The 14510-nt window shown below is 41.9% G+C and overlaps 1 protein-coding gene across 1 annotated transcript in view; it reads left to right on the top strand.

Moving 5' to 3' along the window:
• Window positions 1-1658: 1658 nt before the first annotated feature.
• The window catches only part of LOC306744647 (uncharacterized protein), a gene marked incomplete at its 3' end in the record, with an annotated part of 28608 nt that continues 15756 nt past the window's right edge, over window positions 1659-14510 (top strand). Inside the window, exons 1-5 of the mRNA XM_079227330.1 lie at window positions 1659-1775; window positions 11312-12708; window positions 13679-13966; window positions 14070-14174; window positions 14291-14409. Of these exons, the coding sequence (XP_079083456.1) occupies window positions 1679-1775; window positions 11312-12708; window positions 13679-13966; window positions 14070-14174; window positions 14291-14409 (2006 nt within the window). The 5' untranslated portion in view covers window positions 1659-1678. The remainder of the gene's footprint in view (window positions 1776-11311; window positions 12709-13678; window positions 13967-14069; window positions 14175-14290; window positions 14410-14510) is intronic.

Below are 14510 nucleotides of genomic sequence, written 5' to 3'. Positions count from 1 at the left end.
TGTTGAACAAACGCTTAATCTCTGACCACACATTCCTCTGAAGCCCAGAAACCGATACTTCAATCCAGTAAACATACAGCAGAATAACTGCACCTGTTTTTGCAATGAGGTGAGATTTTGATAAGGAATCCTTTTTGCCAAAATGATATTCCTCCTTAATTAAATGCATACTCATCTGTGTTGAGGCCGTTTGGATTACTTCATCCACGCACAACCACAGTGCTCCAGGAACTATACCGCACCTGAGTCACCTGTAAAGGTAAACAGAAATGCAATGACATGTGTAAGTATAATATTATCTCTTGCTACTACCAGTATATGATTACTTTAAAGTAATGACCATCTATGAGGACTTTCACAGTAGAACACTAAGTAGTCCAACATTTATTCAAGTATGCCTCAAGGTACTTGGAGGTACTTGTACTCTACTTGAGTATTCCACTCTATACTCTCTACACCCAGTTCAGAGAGGGAATATATATATGTATATATATATATATATATATATATATATATATATATATATATATATATATATATATATATATATATATATATATGTTAAGATTTACTTTCTAGTTACTTTGTGAATGCAGATCATTAATACGAAATATCATCAACTAATTAATGATAGCGTATTACTATATATTAAGATATCCAGCAGTATGGCCGCAACATTATGAACATGCATCAATGGTTATAATAAATGTATACATTTATACAATCTATACACTATTACGCAATTGTATATTGTGCATAATGAGTACTTTTACTTGTGTTCGCCTCCTTTAGGTATATTTCGATGCAGATCCTGTCTTCTGAGTAAGGTGCCCACCTCGGATCTCCACCCAGCGCTGCTAATTGCTTCGTCATTGCAGCTGCGACACCGCCTCTCTCTCTCTCTGAGGAGACCTCGGGCGAGCGAGCCTCCAACTTGTCCTGGGGGGAGACACCGGACTCATGGCAGCCCGCTAAAGCTGGAGGAAACTCACAGAAGAGGAAGCTATCTGCTCAGGTAGGACTCGCCTACTCACCCGCTGTCGTTGCGTCTACATTTGCACGCCTTGTCGTTGTTTTTATTATTATTATGAATGTCCCGTCTGCGCGCGGCGGTTCGCGCAGAGTTCAGTGCTCCGTATTTAGAGGGATTATGTCAAACACGACGAGGTCAGAAATGTCTGTTCCTTTTAGCCTACCGGGACAATAATAACCGGGACAACCCGCTCCGGTCTGTCGAGGTTCTGCTGACCATGAACAGAACTGTCAAGCCAAAGGTTTTGGTGTGCGGTGGCCTCACGAGCCGAGAGACTTTGCGCCAAATACTTGTACACCTAGCTTACTGAGCACAACAAGACAACACACTCACAGGTGAACAGGTAGGGTATCCTACAGGAAGTGAGTGCGTTTCATGTGTCTGTTTATTATGCTGATGACAGAAGTAGTAATCTAGTGTGTTAACAGAAGTATTTATTACAGGAACAACTGTAACCTGCCTACTTTTAAACTGCTATTCATGTTCTGATTCAGCACACACTAGATTATGTGATACCTTCACAGTCGTTATGTTCAGTATTCACTAAGTAAGTGCAGCAGGGTATTGTACACATTGACTATATGTGTGGCCCTTTTTCATTAATTTGTGTAAACTTTCTATTATATGTCCTGTCACATAGTTGAAATGAGTATTTTACTGAATTTCCCCTTTTTTCCCCTCTCTCTCTCTCTGACCTGGTCTGGGCTTGTCCTCTCCATCTACAATGACCTTCTACATCGATGTGAGTACCAATCACTAACTAAGACGTATACAAGTTTCACAAAGCCATAGGAGCTGGGTTTGCTCCTCAATGTGGCTAAGTTGGAGAGTATTGTACTGATATTTAGCAAACGGCACATACAGAGTAACAATTATTTTACTTTATATTTTTATGTACCGCCATATGATTTAAATGTCATGCAGAGTATAGTTAGAATTAAACAGCAGCTCTCAGCTGCGAAGACACATTTCATTTCTATTTATGCAACGATTCAATTAAGTCATCATTCCTTATAGAGACTATTAAATATTTATTCTTCATGATTTATATTTGACATGCCACCCCCCTTCGGGATCTGAGTGAAGACTCTGTATCTTACAGAGCTTGTTAAACTGCGTCTCTGCCACGATACTTTCTTTATTTGTGTGGAAAAAGCACATTATTTTATGAAAGAAAAATGTAAGGCATCTTGTTTAAAGTTCAGCATCAAACAGAACGGAAGAATAGATTGTGAAGGAACCTTAATGAGAGCTTTAGTTACTAAAAATAATGACGCACTGCCGTTATTAGTTATTAACCTGCTTGTGCCCACACCAAACTAGTTTTGGGAGGGGTAGTGTGACACATACACATCTTTATCTCTCATGGACACATGCCCCTCTGTGCTAACGTAGAGTAGTATTGGCGGGGATTCTCTCTCTCTGGCTCTGGCTCTCGCTCTCTCTTTCTCTTTCTCTCTTACAGCACATAATTAACATTAAAGTGTTTAGCGATTTGATATTTCACCATAGAGTATTTTTATTATATAAATTAAAGTACACATTTTCATACCAAGATTGCTCTGTGCAGAGGAGATATCATAATTGGTATTACAGTGCAATTCTCTTGTTTATATTATTGTTGCTTCTATTGTTGTCTTTTACCATGTAAAGTGCTTTGAGTACCTTTTTTTTTTTTTTAAAAGCCCTATACAAATAAAATGTATAATTATGATTATTAATCATGTTTAATATACAAAGATAATTTGGGGGGAATTAACATTTGGCCAGTGTTTACTGCAAACCTGTCAAATCAGCCACACGCATATGAACAGTTGAATAAACTGTCTCTCCACTAGGTGGCAGTGTAAACTAAGAAAGACATCCATTTACAGTAGCATCAGATGATCAAACACAATGTAGCATGTACTTAGGTGGCCTAGAATGTCTGCTACAATCTGCTCAGTGTACTGTGAGCTCCAGGGCTTGGTACTGTGTCTTCTAAAGATATCTCAGATGACATCCAAGTGCATGCATAATATAAGCATTTCATTTCCAATCTGACTCATCGCTGAGCATTGTCTCTAGATGCAAATGTTTATGGCAGTTTTACTAGCTGCTAAAGCTCCATGACTACTTTTTTTGGGGAAGTTGTCCTGCCATATTCTCTGTGTTAAGTTATCGCTATGGCTATTAATATAAAACATAATGTCCTGACTCCTCCATTTTGAGGAAGCATCATTCCTGTGTAATTTAAATTCTCTAAGATGTGCATGAAGGTGAGAATTCAAACTTGGCCCAAGACAAGAAGGATGGCCAACATGTCTGCTGGCAGAAAGGAGCAGAAACATGGACCATTCCTGGTTCATGAATTCTTCATAACATAATGGTGCACTATGAATATTGATGCGCTGTTACCATCAATCCCGGTAGTGCTCTTGAGAGCTCCTGGGCACCAATATAACCCATGCAACCATGCCTCCATCACATGCACTCCAAATTCATTTTTAAAGCATATTCAAAGCTGCGCAAGTTGTTTTACACAAGATGCGGGAGGGAAGGCGGCGTGTTGCGTGTTTGTGCGTGCGTGTGTGATGCGTACTCAGATGCAGCATTGAAAGTCAAAGAGAGATGTTTTGGTTGAAGCGGTATGGGACATTATATAACCACTGAGTGATGGAGCCAGAGAGGGATAAAGATGTTCCAAACAAACATGACCCCCATGCACTCAGCTGGAGTAATGCACTGCACCGTGGCATGTGCGTGTTTGCCTGTGCTTTTGAACAAATGAGGGACCGGGGAAACGGTGTGGGGCGTGTCCGCTGTGCGAGTGGGTCGTCTCAGCGTCTGTGGTTGCAGTCTGTCACCGTCTCAAGGGACTGTGGGTCTGTAAGTGCTGCGCCCGTCTCCTCCCCTCAGTTCCGTCTCTCCTCCCTCTCCTGGGTCCAGCTCAACACCTGCTCCTTGCAGGAGGCGCAGGGCAGGGCAGGGTAGGGCAGGGCAGGGGTTCCTAAGCAACTGAAGGCAACACGAGTAGTTCATGCAGTCCCTGTTTCTCTCGCCCGCTCTGCCTCTGTTATCTGTCTGACTTGATCGTTTCGTCCCAAGCTAAAGCAGAGGTAACAGAAATGAGCCATATCCCAAAGTACTCGCTTTCCGCGATTCATCGGATTTTCCCTGCCGATTGCGTTTTGCTACAGTTAATGTGTAACGCCACCAGTTTTTGTGCCGCTTATGTGTCATCACTGTGTTCAGTGATCAAAGTCTGAAGAAGAAAAAGAAAAAAAAACACGATAACCAACAGTTACTGTGCAAGAGAGACATTTCGGTTGTTTTGTGTCTCCCTTGCTTCTTATTACCGCTTTTGGACTTCATGACACGATTAACAAAATCATCTTTGTACTGGTAAGACTTTTTCTTCAAGTAAATTGCCCAGAAATGACATGTGACTCTGCTGTGCATGCCACATGAACTTGCCTCTGTCAGACAAAGGTGATGGTGCCTTACCCCGTGTAGCGGTGAGAATAATGAACCCCTTTCCTTCCCCCCTTCTACATATGAGCCGTATGGCCCTAATGGGGTCAGGCAGATGGGTGGGGACCATGCCGGGGTCTATAAAGACAGCTTGTGTGTATATGCTGGTTTGTTTTTATTATTATTTGTAGATGTAGATGTAGATGGTTGAGGGTGGATCGATTGGGACATATTTTTAGTTTATAATAGATTTGTAACTGCCTATTTTAATATCTCACCAACTGGCTCGGGGCTGTGGTCCTGACACCCTCACACTGTGCAGATGAATGCACCACATCGGTGTCTGAAAAGACTGGGCTGGACTTTGATGAATATTCCTGCTGCCTCCCTCCTGCTCCTGGACATTGTACTGTGTTAATGATTGCACTCTTTGACCCCCGCCCCTTTACACCATGCCTGTTTTTGGACTTTTTCAACGAGGCATAGACATATTGATGAGTTGTGAATGTACCTGATAATGTAAAAACCTTTTTTAAATACTAAAAGTACTGCCCCTAATATAAATCTGTCCAGACTTGAACGCTTGTGGATTACTGTTTCTCCCCCACGCTTAGATTGCTGCAGCATCTTAACATATTTAAGCAAACTCCTCGTATTTAGTGCACATCTAATCAGCACGACATGAAAGTTGTGCCCATCTCCTCCACCTCGGCGTGCTGGTCGCCGGGGTTGGAGGAGGTTGGTCAACTCACGTCTTCAGCGTGAGACTCCTCCCCTTTACGAGCATCGGACACCTTCGGCACAACAAAGCATGTGTCGCTCCGCAACATTGTTTCTCCTGTGAACGTGCGGAATAACGCGTTTTGTCGGATTTTAAGCCGTTTGCGTTCCCATTGATGCTGATCCTAGAGTAGGTAAGCCACATTTAAGGTTTATATTCCTCGGGCGGTGGGGATGAGTTGGTGTTTATTTGTGTTGTTGCACATTCGGCGCCATTTTCATACACAGATTGTTTAAATACCCCGGCACGTTGGCCCGATGCAGCCAACAACTGTTTTGTACGGTTTAATTGAGAAGAAGAAAAAAAAGTTTGAAATTGAAGTCGAACGAGGCTTCATGTGCCATGCGATATTTACACGATCGATTTGTTGAAGCAAATACAAATTACACATGTATGTTGCACAATTAAGCCCAGTTGCTGTTTTATAACAACCCCCATAAATCACAAGTGCGCCGTCTCAGCGGAGGCAGCGATGCGTTTTCTTCATGCGAGTTGTTTTTGTGAAAAGGGATGAGCATGCACGTTATTCGGATAAAAGAGGGCGCACACTTTTTGTTGTTTGAATTTAGGAAAACTCACACTTTAATTAAATTGTCTTTTAATTAAGACGCAGCTATATTATGAAGTAATGCAATAGTATATCATTTAAAATGTGGTAACTGGTGATAAATTATATCAAATGTATTTGTTTTCCCCCCAATTTTATGGGGGCGTAAGAAATACATTTTCTGTTGTTATTTCTGGCTCATTTTCACAAGTGCAGTATAGAGGTCTGATCATATTACATGATAATATAGTATTATAATACATGATGTACAGAAAGAAACACATTCTAAATGGATATTTTGAGGTGACTTGATTGTCATATTTTATTTCCCAACTCATTATTATGTTGAGTAGTTATTGTTCCACATGATGTGTCAGGGTGTTTTTGGTCTCTAATGCTTCTCGGTGAGGTGTGTTACACCGATTTCTAAGAATGTGTTAATACAGTATATGTTGTTGTTTTTATGCTGTTTCAGAGATGAGAAGCATTGCTTTTGGATTTTCATTTTCCGCTTGACATGACTGGCTTTTACCCCATGAGGCGTGCACGGGTTAAAAATATCTGTTTGCTGGAGGGCGGCACTTTTGAATGCGTGTCTGTTCCTTTGCTACCCGCAACACACTTAAGAGCAACTCATCCACCAAGCCTCATCTCCATTGATGATACTGCTGGATATATATATATATAGTCAGATAATCTTTTATGAAGCGTGCAGATAGGACGGAGGAAGAATGAGGTCGAGACATTAACGCATCGGGACTGGCGAGAGCAACAGAAGTTAAAAAATGACAGAGATAAGACCCGGGTGCTTGGGGTCTCCTGTACTGCTGATTCAGCAGAGCTGCTGAAGTGATGCTGGAGGATGTTTCTGGTTCTGCTGTGTGGGAGTGAGGTCACCGAGGCCCGAGAAGAGCTTGCTGGGGTAATCCTCTTTTGGGAGTTATGATGCATTCGTGCAATTAGACTACTACTTTGTTGTGTGTGCAATGCATTACTGAATAAGGAACATACTCTATATACAGTTGTGTTTACTCTTCCCTCCATAAATGATGGAGTCTATAGGTTTTCCTAGCTGAAGAAACATTTAAAAAAAGCATTGCATAATTTACACCTCATTTAAAAATCTAATTGTAATATTTAATTTAAATATAATAAATTGAGTTCACAGTACAGTACTCAGACAGTAATCTTCTAGCTAATGACTCTTACTTTCCATTATGAAAAAGAACACCGCTTTCATAATGTGCACTAATGTACATTTGCACTATTCCTCCAATGGGGTTTGGCTGAGTTGATGTTGGAGATGGATTCAGAATTGCTTTCAGGTCAACCACAGTAAATCAATCAAGCTCCTTCCTTCTTTTCCCATGTCGGTTCAAGTTACAGCGTCAGGCTCACAGACCATCTGTCTGTATTGATCAGTCGAGATTTTGGGATAGGTTTACAAATCGGACTTGACTAAAATAAACTCTTGCAGCGGAATACCTTTTTTGTTGAGTGTATTACGCAGTACACACTATGATTTCAGATACAAAGCTTGATCACAGTTTTGAGAAACTATATACAGTAATATTTTACATCGTAGGCTCGTTTATTGAGAAATACATATGTACACTATTATGACGTGAGATATTCAGTGCCTGCCCATTTTCACGATGTTGCTGGGCAGACTCGTGTGTATGAACTGAACATGCAAACGGTTTATCTAGGCACGTGTTTGCGTGCATTTTGGCATGTGTGCCTGTGTTTATTTAGAGAGGTTAATACGAGCCACCATGTGGCCAGAGGACTGATATCTTGGCTTTCAGTTAATTTCTGTTGATTTTCAGCCAGGTAGGCGGGGCTCCTCATAAAACCATGAATCAGCACAGCTGATCGCTACTGTGCTTCTGCCAGGTCTTTCTCTCTCTCTCTCTCTCTCTCTCTCTCTCTCTCTCTCTCTCTCTCTCTCTCTCTCTCTCTCTCTCTCCTTCCCCTCGCTCTCTCTTTATCTCACACACAGATGCACGCACACCCAGAGAGGCAGACCTGAGAGACAGACAGATTGATACTGAGTGAGATAGATACGGTAGGCAGGTAGATGGATGGAGATAATCTCACTTGGTCACTTGGGGGATGATTAACTCTAAACTCCTTCTAATTCCTTAAGCCTACTCTCAGTACCCAGGAAACATGCTTTCTTTTTGTCCTAGTATTCCGACAGGGTAAAGTTGTTGTCAAGCCACCGTTACTTGTCAGTCAGTGACCAGTATTTGATGAATTCCCTCCAAACAAATGAAACCTTTTCTCTGCTGTCTCCAAGACATAGTGGGGTTTGCATTTCTCATCCGTGCACACATGTATACACATGTGCAAATGCGCGATGTGTGCAGCACACTGTGAACAGAAATAGATATGAGCTTGTCTGTAAAGGCTAATGAGTCTCTGCATCATGATGTAGCTATTTATACACTATGCCTCCTCTGCAAGCTCTGCCCCATTCAGCCCTCTCATCTCATCTCATCACACGCAAACACAGTCGCAGCCACATCACTGGCAAATAAGGTTTTGGTATCTCTTTTTTCAAAGATTTGAGACTTGGATTAATGTTTAATTAAAGTGAGTTTTGGTATTAGTCACTGGGCTAGCATTTTAGCATAACTTTATTGAGAATTATTAATTAAATGGAGCTCACACTGTTTAAGCATGTGAACTAATTAATTGTCACAAAATGCAAAGTAATGTGATCTCCTGAAATCAAGTCAAACATGAAGTTTCCTTAGAGAACAATTCACTGAGTCTTAACACATTTCAGATGATCTTCCTGTGGGAACATTACATTCAATTGCAATTCACATAAACTCTAAATCAAACCCTAATTCAACTCCAGCCCTGGCGTTAGTGCCTGATCCAGCAGCTCTTTGCGAGCTCACTCTTGCTAGAGGGTGGCCTACTTCATCTATAATTTAGCTCATTAAAGACACTAATTATACAGGATTGAGGGCTGATTTTTTTTTTTTATTACAGCAATATTTCATCTAATTACCTTCACACCAAAAAAGAAATGTGCATCATATTATGAGAGATTGATGCTGCTTGTTTTTTTTAGAGATCCTGTGGTGTGGCTGCCGCTATCTCAATTGGTCATGATGCCGATCATAGGCCTGCTCAGCTGGCTGATAGCAGAGATGTTAGATGGGCAACACAAAATAGAAGAGGCAGCAGACACAAGCTCAGCTGGTCCATTAGAAGCATGTCTGTGTTCTGACAATCACAATTTAGATGACGGAGCATTAAAAGACCCAGAGGAGCCCGGGAGCATTGATGCATAACGGTGTGTGTGTGTGTGTGTGTGTGTGTGTGTGTGTGTGTGTGTGTGTGTGTGTGTGTGTGTGTGTGTGTGTGTGTGTGTGTGTGTGTGTGACCTAGGGAATAGGCCTATGGGGGGTCTTGTGGGGGGAAGGGTAGGCAGGATTAGTTATAGTGTGCAGCACAGTTATTGGTCACTGGACACAAACAAAGGGAGGGCTAAAGAGGATTTGGTCTGTGTGCGTACCCCCTCCTCCCCTCCTGCTGTCCTGTAGTGCCAGTGAGATGTGTATGGTAAAGAGGGCCAGGCTGCACCCTTTGGGACGGCCCTGTACATCTGGAAGATTGGCCTGCCTGTCTGCCCGTCTAGCCTCCCCCTCCCCCACTCTATACAAGGCAGAGTGGGACTTGAGTTGAACTACATATGGAAGAGACAAACAGCCACATTAGTCATCAATTAGACAATGCCTGGTACATGATGCAAATCAATCTCATTGAAGACAAACATTTATTGTAATGTGATCTACTGTAACTGATATATCTTAGGGGATAATGTAGAGGGATTGCGTATTACCTGCAGTGTATTGCAGTCGGTTGTGTGATTTTAATCAGCTGGTTAGAAGTTTCTAAATATACCAGATCTCTCCTCTCGCTGCCAAACTAGTGAATCAAAGGCATGCTCATTAAACTCCGAAGGCTCTTGTACTGTGCGATTGTCAGGGACTGACACGAACGATTGTTTTCATTAATCGAATAAACAGCTGATTACATTTTGGATTAATCAATACATTATTTAGTTTATAACATGTGAGAACATTACGAACAATGTCCCTCCCAGTTTCATAGTTTGTTTACAGTTTGTCTGACTAACAGACAAACTCAAAGATGTTCAATTCACAGTGACTGAAACGTCTGACTGAAATATTTAAAATGTAAAAGACTGAAAAGCGCGTATTTAAAAAAATATTTGTATTATTAATTAATCTGCAAAATTGTTTTGAATTATCTTCTGTCGATCAACTAATAATTTAACCAACTAATCTTTGCAGCTCTAATACTGAATCACATCTTTATATAATAACTAATTTAGGTAAATATGCAGGCAGAAGGTAACATATTGGTTTCGGGCACCAGTATTTTTGAGTCAAATTCTGATAAAGCAGTCCGAGGCATAAGTTTGCAACAAGACCCACCGTGACCTAAGAAACCAGGAAATATTCATTTGAAACCATTTATTGACCATTTTATATGGTATTAACGGCCATATTGCCTCAGATGACCTGTGCAGGACGGACGTGTGAGATGAAGAGCCCGGCGTGCTTGCCGAGGATGATCCAGGCGGTGCTAATATGCAGCTCGGGAGCAGAATGCCTCCTTTGTGTCAGTGAGATTTAATGAGTCTGTGATGGGCAGCGCCGTAAACTCGCCTTCAGAACCCCGTGTAGACACAGACACACTCGTCAACAAGGAGGGCTATTGTGTGGGGAAGTACTGTTTGTGCATGTGTGTTTGAGTTAGAATATAATCTGTGGGTGGCGGTTGGCTTCATGTTTTTTGGAATAAATCGCATTTATGCAACTCTGAGTAGGCAACTAACAATAACGCAAAGCAGCACTCTAAATTACTTATTGCACAATTTGCTCATGATTGGAGCATCAGCCGTAAATGAGAATAATGAAGCATGCATACAGATTAGTTTATTTACATGATAGGAGATTTTCTTTTTCTTTAACATCATCATTTACATCATCTAATTGTTTGACCTATATAATTATCTACAAATCACAATTTTTTTTTTAGACCACAAGATCCTAAACTAAAAGTTAATTACTTACACAAATGATGTAAAAAGAAACAACGACACATTTAAAAATGCAGGACCAGTAAATGTTTTGCTTGAAAATTAGGCAACAAACAAAGAAATGTGTTGGTGATTATTTTTAAGTTGTTTATCATAGTCCTCTAACATGAACATTAGTGATTTACTGATAAACAATAGCACACTTCAGTTATTCTCTCAATATGGTATCCATGTATTGAATTTGCTTGCCAGTCACAGCAAAGTGAAGTGTAATGTTTCTTAGTAGGGAGTCCGCTGCTCCGAATCATGTTTGTTGTTTTCCAAGTACAGTCATGCTGTGCACGGTCACATACTGTACAGCCATGTGACCTTTCTCCATCTCTGACTCTCTTCTGTCCTCCTTCCCAGTGGCTACCATGACAACAGAGGCAAGTGCAGTGAGCGAGGCAGAAACCGAGGGTAAGCAGAAGGCCAGTGGCGCCGAGCCCGAACCCGAGCAGAAGCCGGAGACGGCAGCGTCCGAACCGGAAGGGGAGCAGTCGAGCAAGAAGGCCCAGGAGCAGGCATCTGAGCCTGGGCCCGCTGACGCCGCAACCTCCCCTGAGGAGGAGCAGCTGAAGCCTCGTACCCGGACCTCTGCTGGCAAAGGCCTGTCTCGCCTCTTCTCCTCCTTCCTCAACCGCCGCTCGCAGTGCTCTGAGGGAGAGGGGTTCGAGGCAGAGAAAGCCAGGGAGGAAAAGGCGGACAAAGAGGAAAAAGCTGAAACGTCCGAAGAGGAAAAGAAGGAAGATGTGAAAAGTGAAGAGAAGGAGGCTAAAGCAGAGGAAGAAAAACCAGAGGAAAAAGAAGTGAAAAAGAAGGAAGAAAAAGAACCAAAAGAGAAACAAGAAGAAAAGGTTGAGAAGAGGGGCAGTAAAAAGAAAAAGAAAGAAGCCAAGAAGAGAGCAGAGAAAAAGGACGAGGAGAAAGTGAAAAAGGACGAGGAGAAGGGAAAAAAGGACGAGGAGAAGGGAAAAAAGGACGAGGAGAAGGGAAAAAAGGACGACGAGAAGGTGAAAAAAGACGAGGAGAAAGAGGAAAAGAAAGAGGAGAAGGTGAAAAAAGACGAGGAGAAAGAGGAGGAGAAAACACAACAGGCTGTAGAAAAAGAGGAGGACAAATTGGAGACAAAAGAAGAACAGAAGGAGACTGCTGAAGTTAAAGAGAAGGGGGCAGAAGCTGGAAAGAAAGGGAGTAAAGAGGAGGAAAAAGTTGACAAGAAGGTTACAAAGAAAAAAGAAAAGGAGGACAAGGTAAAGAAGAAGGAAGAGGAAAAAGCAAAGAGGAAATCAGAGGAAGAAGAAAGGGTGAAGAAGAGAGAAGAAGAAAAAGCAAAGAAGAAAGAGGAAGAAGAAGAAAAAGCAAAGAAGAAAGAGGAAGAAAAGACTAAGGAGGCCGAAAAAACTAAGAAGAAGAAGAAAGAAGAAGAAGAAACTAAGAAGAAGAAAGAAGAAGAAGAAAAGGCCAAGAAAGAGGAGGAGAAGACAAAAGACGAGAAGGCGAAAAAGAAAGAGGACAAGGTGAAAGAAGAGGTCCAGAAAAAAGAGAAGGTGGAAAAGACAGAAGAAAAGCAACAGAAGGAAGAGGAAAAGGGGAAGAAAAAAGAGAAGGAGAAGAACAAAGGAAAGAAGGAGGAGAAGGAGGTGAAAGGGCCAAAGGAGGAGCAGGTGAAAGCCCCGATTGCAGCGCCAGAGCCTGAGCTCAAAACTGAGCCAGACACTGAACCGGCTCCTGATCAGCACTCCATAAGCAGTGCTGAGACACAGGTGAGTGTGACACTCACAAATATTACGCCGCTTATTCGCTCTCTTGCCACGACTTGGATGAGAAGATTGTTGCCACTCTTAATTATAAGGATGCAGCCAGTTAGCGTCACTCAGCAGAAAAAGTGGAAACGGGGAGAAACAGCTAGTCTGACTTAGTCCAAATGTAACAAAATCCACCGACCGATATCTTTTTAAAGCTTAATAATTCACACATTTTAGTGTAAGTGGGATGTATGTACCAGACTATTTATTTGTCGGATGCAATGACTTTCCTGCTGGTTGGCACTGTGATAACAAGATTTCAGCCCGAGGCCAAAAGACAGTCACGCACACTCTTTCACCCCCTGCCGTTTTTACACTTAGTTTTTGTGTGCTGATTAAACAAAGGAGATAAAGCATGTTAAAGCAATTAATGAGCTTTCAAGGTGCAAGTAAGCCGTATCTTTGCACAGAGCAGGCATCGCTGTTTCCACCCTTCTCCAGTTTGTATGCTATCCTACCCAGCTGCTGGTTGAAGCATCATATTTAATGGACAGATCTGAAGTCGTTATTGATCTTCTCATCTAGCTCTTGGCAAGAAAGAAAAAAAAACTGCATTTGCCAATATGTCAACGTTTTCCTTTAATCACTAGTGTGTGAGAATTAAGAAGCTCATGTATACACATTAATGCAGCAGATTGGATTGTAGTGGAGGAACACATGTTTATTTTTTCTTCCTTATGAATATTTGATAATGTGGACAGCTTGCTCAGCGAAAGTAACAATGCTGAGCTGAAAGCTTGTCCTGAAACAAAAGTGCTCCATGCTGGTCTGAAATATACAAGCAGCAGCTACAGCATATTTGCTGTTTACTAAAATCTGTAGTCATTTTAAGTTTAGCCCTATCATAATAAATACAATAAAATAAAAACATTGAGTCCTCATCTGTATCTGACATGCTTTGCACATGTCTTGTCTTGACTTTTATCAGAACATCATTGTTCAAGAGGAACAAAAGGAAGAAGCTGCAATAAAAAAGGAGCCCAACGTTGTGGAAGAAGTGAAGGAGGAGGAGGAGGCAGAGAAGGAGGAAGAAGCAGCAGCAGAACAGGAGAAAGAAGCCAAAGGAGAAGAGAAAGAGGAGGCGAAGAAGGAGAAGCCGGTGAAAGAAAAGAAGACGGAGAAGAAGGCAGAAGAGGCGAAAGGCTCCAAACGTCTGAAAACCATGCAGTGCAAAGTCACCTTACTGGACACCACTCAGTTTGAGTGTGAGCTTGATGTAAGAGACCTCACAGATTACAGTATGTTGTGTTTGTGTAATGTTATGAAGACTGAAGAATATCCCTCCTCTCTCTCTCTCTCTCTCTCTCTCTCTCATGTAGAAACATGCTAAAGTCCAAGAACTTCTCACAAAGGTGTGTGACCACGTCAACCTGCTGGAGAGAGATTACTTCGGCCTCTCTACCTGGGAAACCCCAACCACCAAGGTAGGCAGCTTTTTCTTCTCCGGTAGTTTTAGTCGCTCTGCAAGTGCAAACGAGATATTTTACATGATGAGTGAAAGTTGTGAGCAGCTAATGTTATTTCCCCAAAATGTCTGCAGACTTGGTTGGAGTCCACCAAAGAGATCAGGAAACAGGTTTCAGGTGCTGTGTACGAGTTTGAATTCGGCGTGAAGTTCTACCCTCCTGATCCAGCGCAGCTGACCGAAGACCTCACCAGGTGAATGTCTCGTGTTAAAGGAATAGTTCCTCATTTTGGGAAAACTGCGTATTCTCTGATATATAACATGTTATTGCGTGAGCTTTAGAGTTGCTGGTAGG

This window comes from Taurulus bubalis (genome assembly GCF_910589615.1).
Source record: "Taurulus bubalis genome assembly, chromosome: 12".
NCBI classification, from domain to species: domain Eukaryota; kingdom Metazoa; phylum Chordata; class Actinopteri; order Perciformes; family Cottidae; genus Taurulus; species Taurulus bubalis.
The sequence above is the reverse complement of the archived record's forward strand: the minus strand, read 5'-3'. Positions and strand labels throughout refer to the sequence as shown.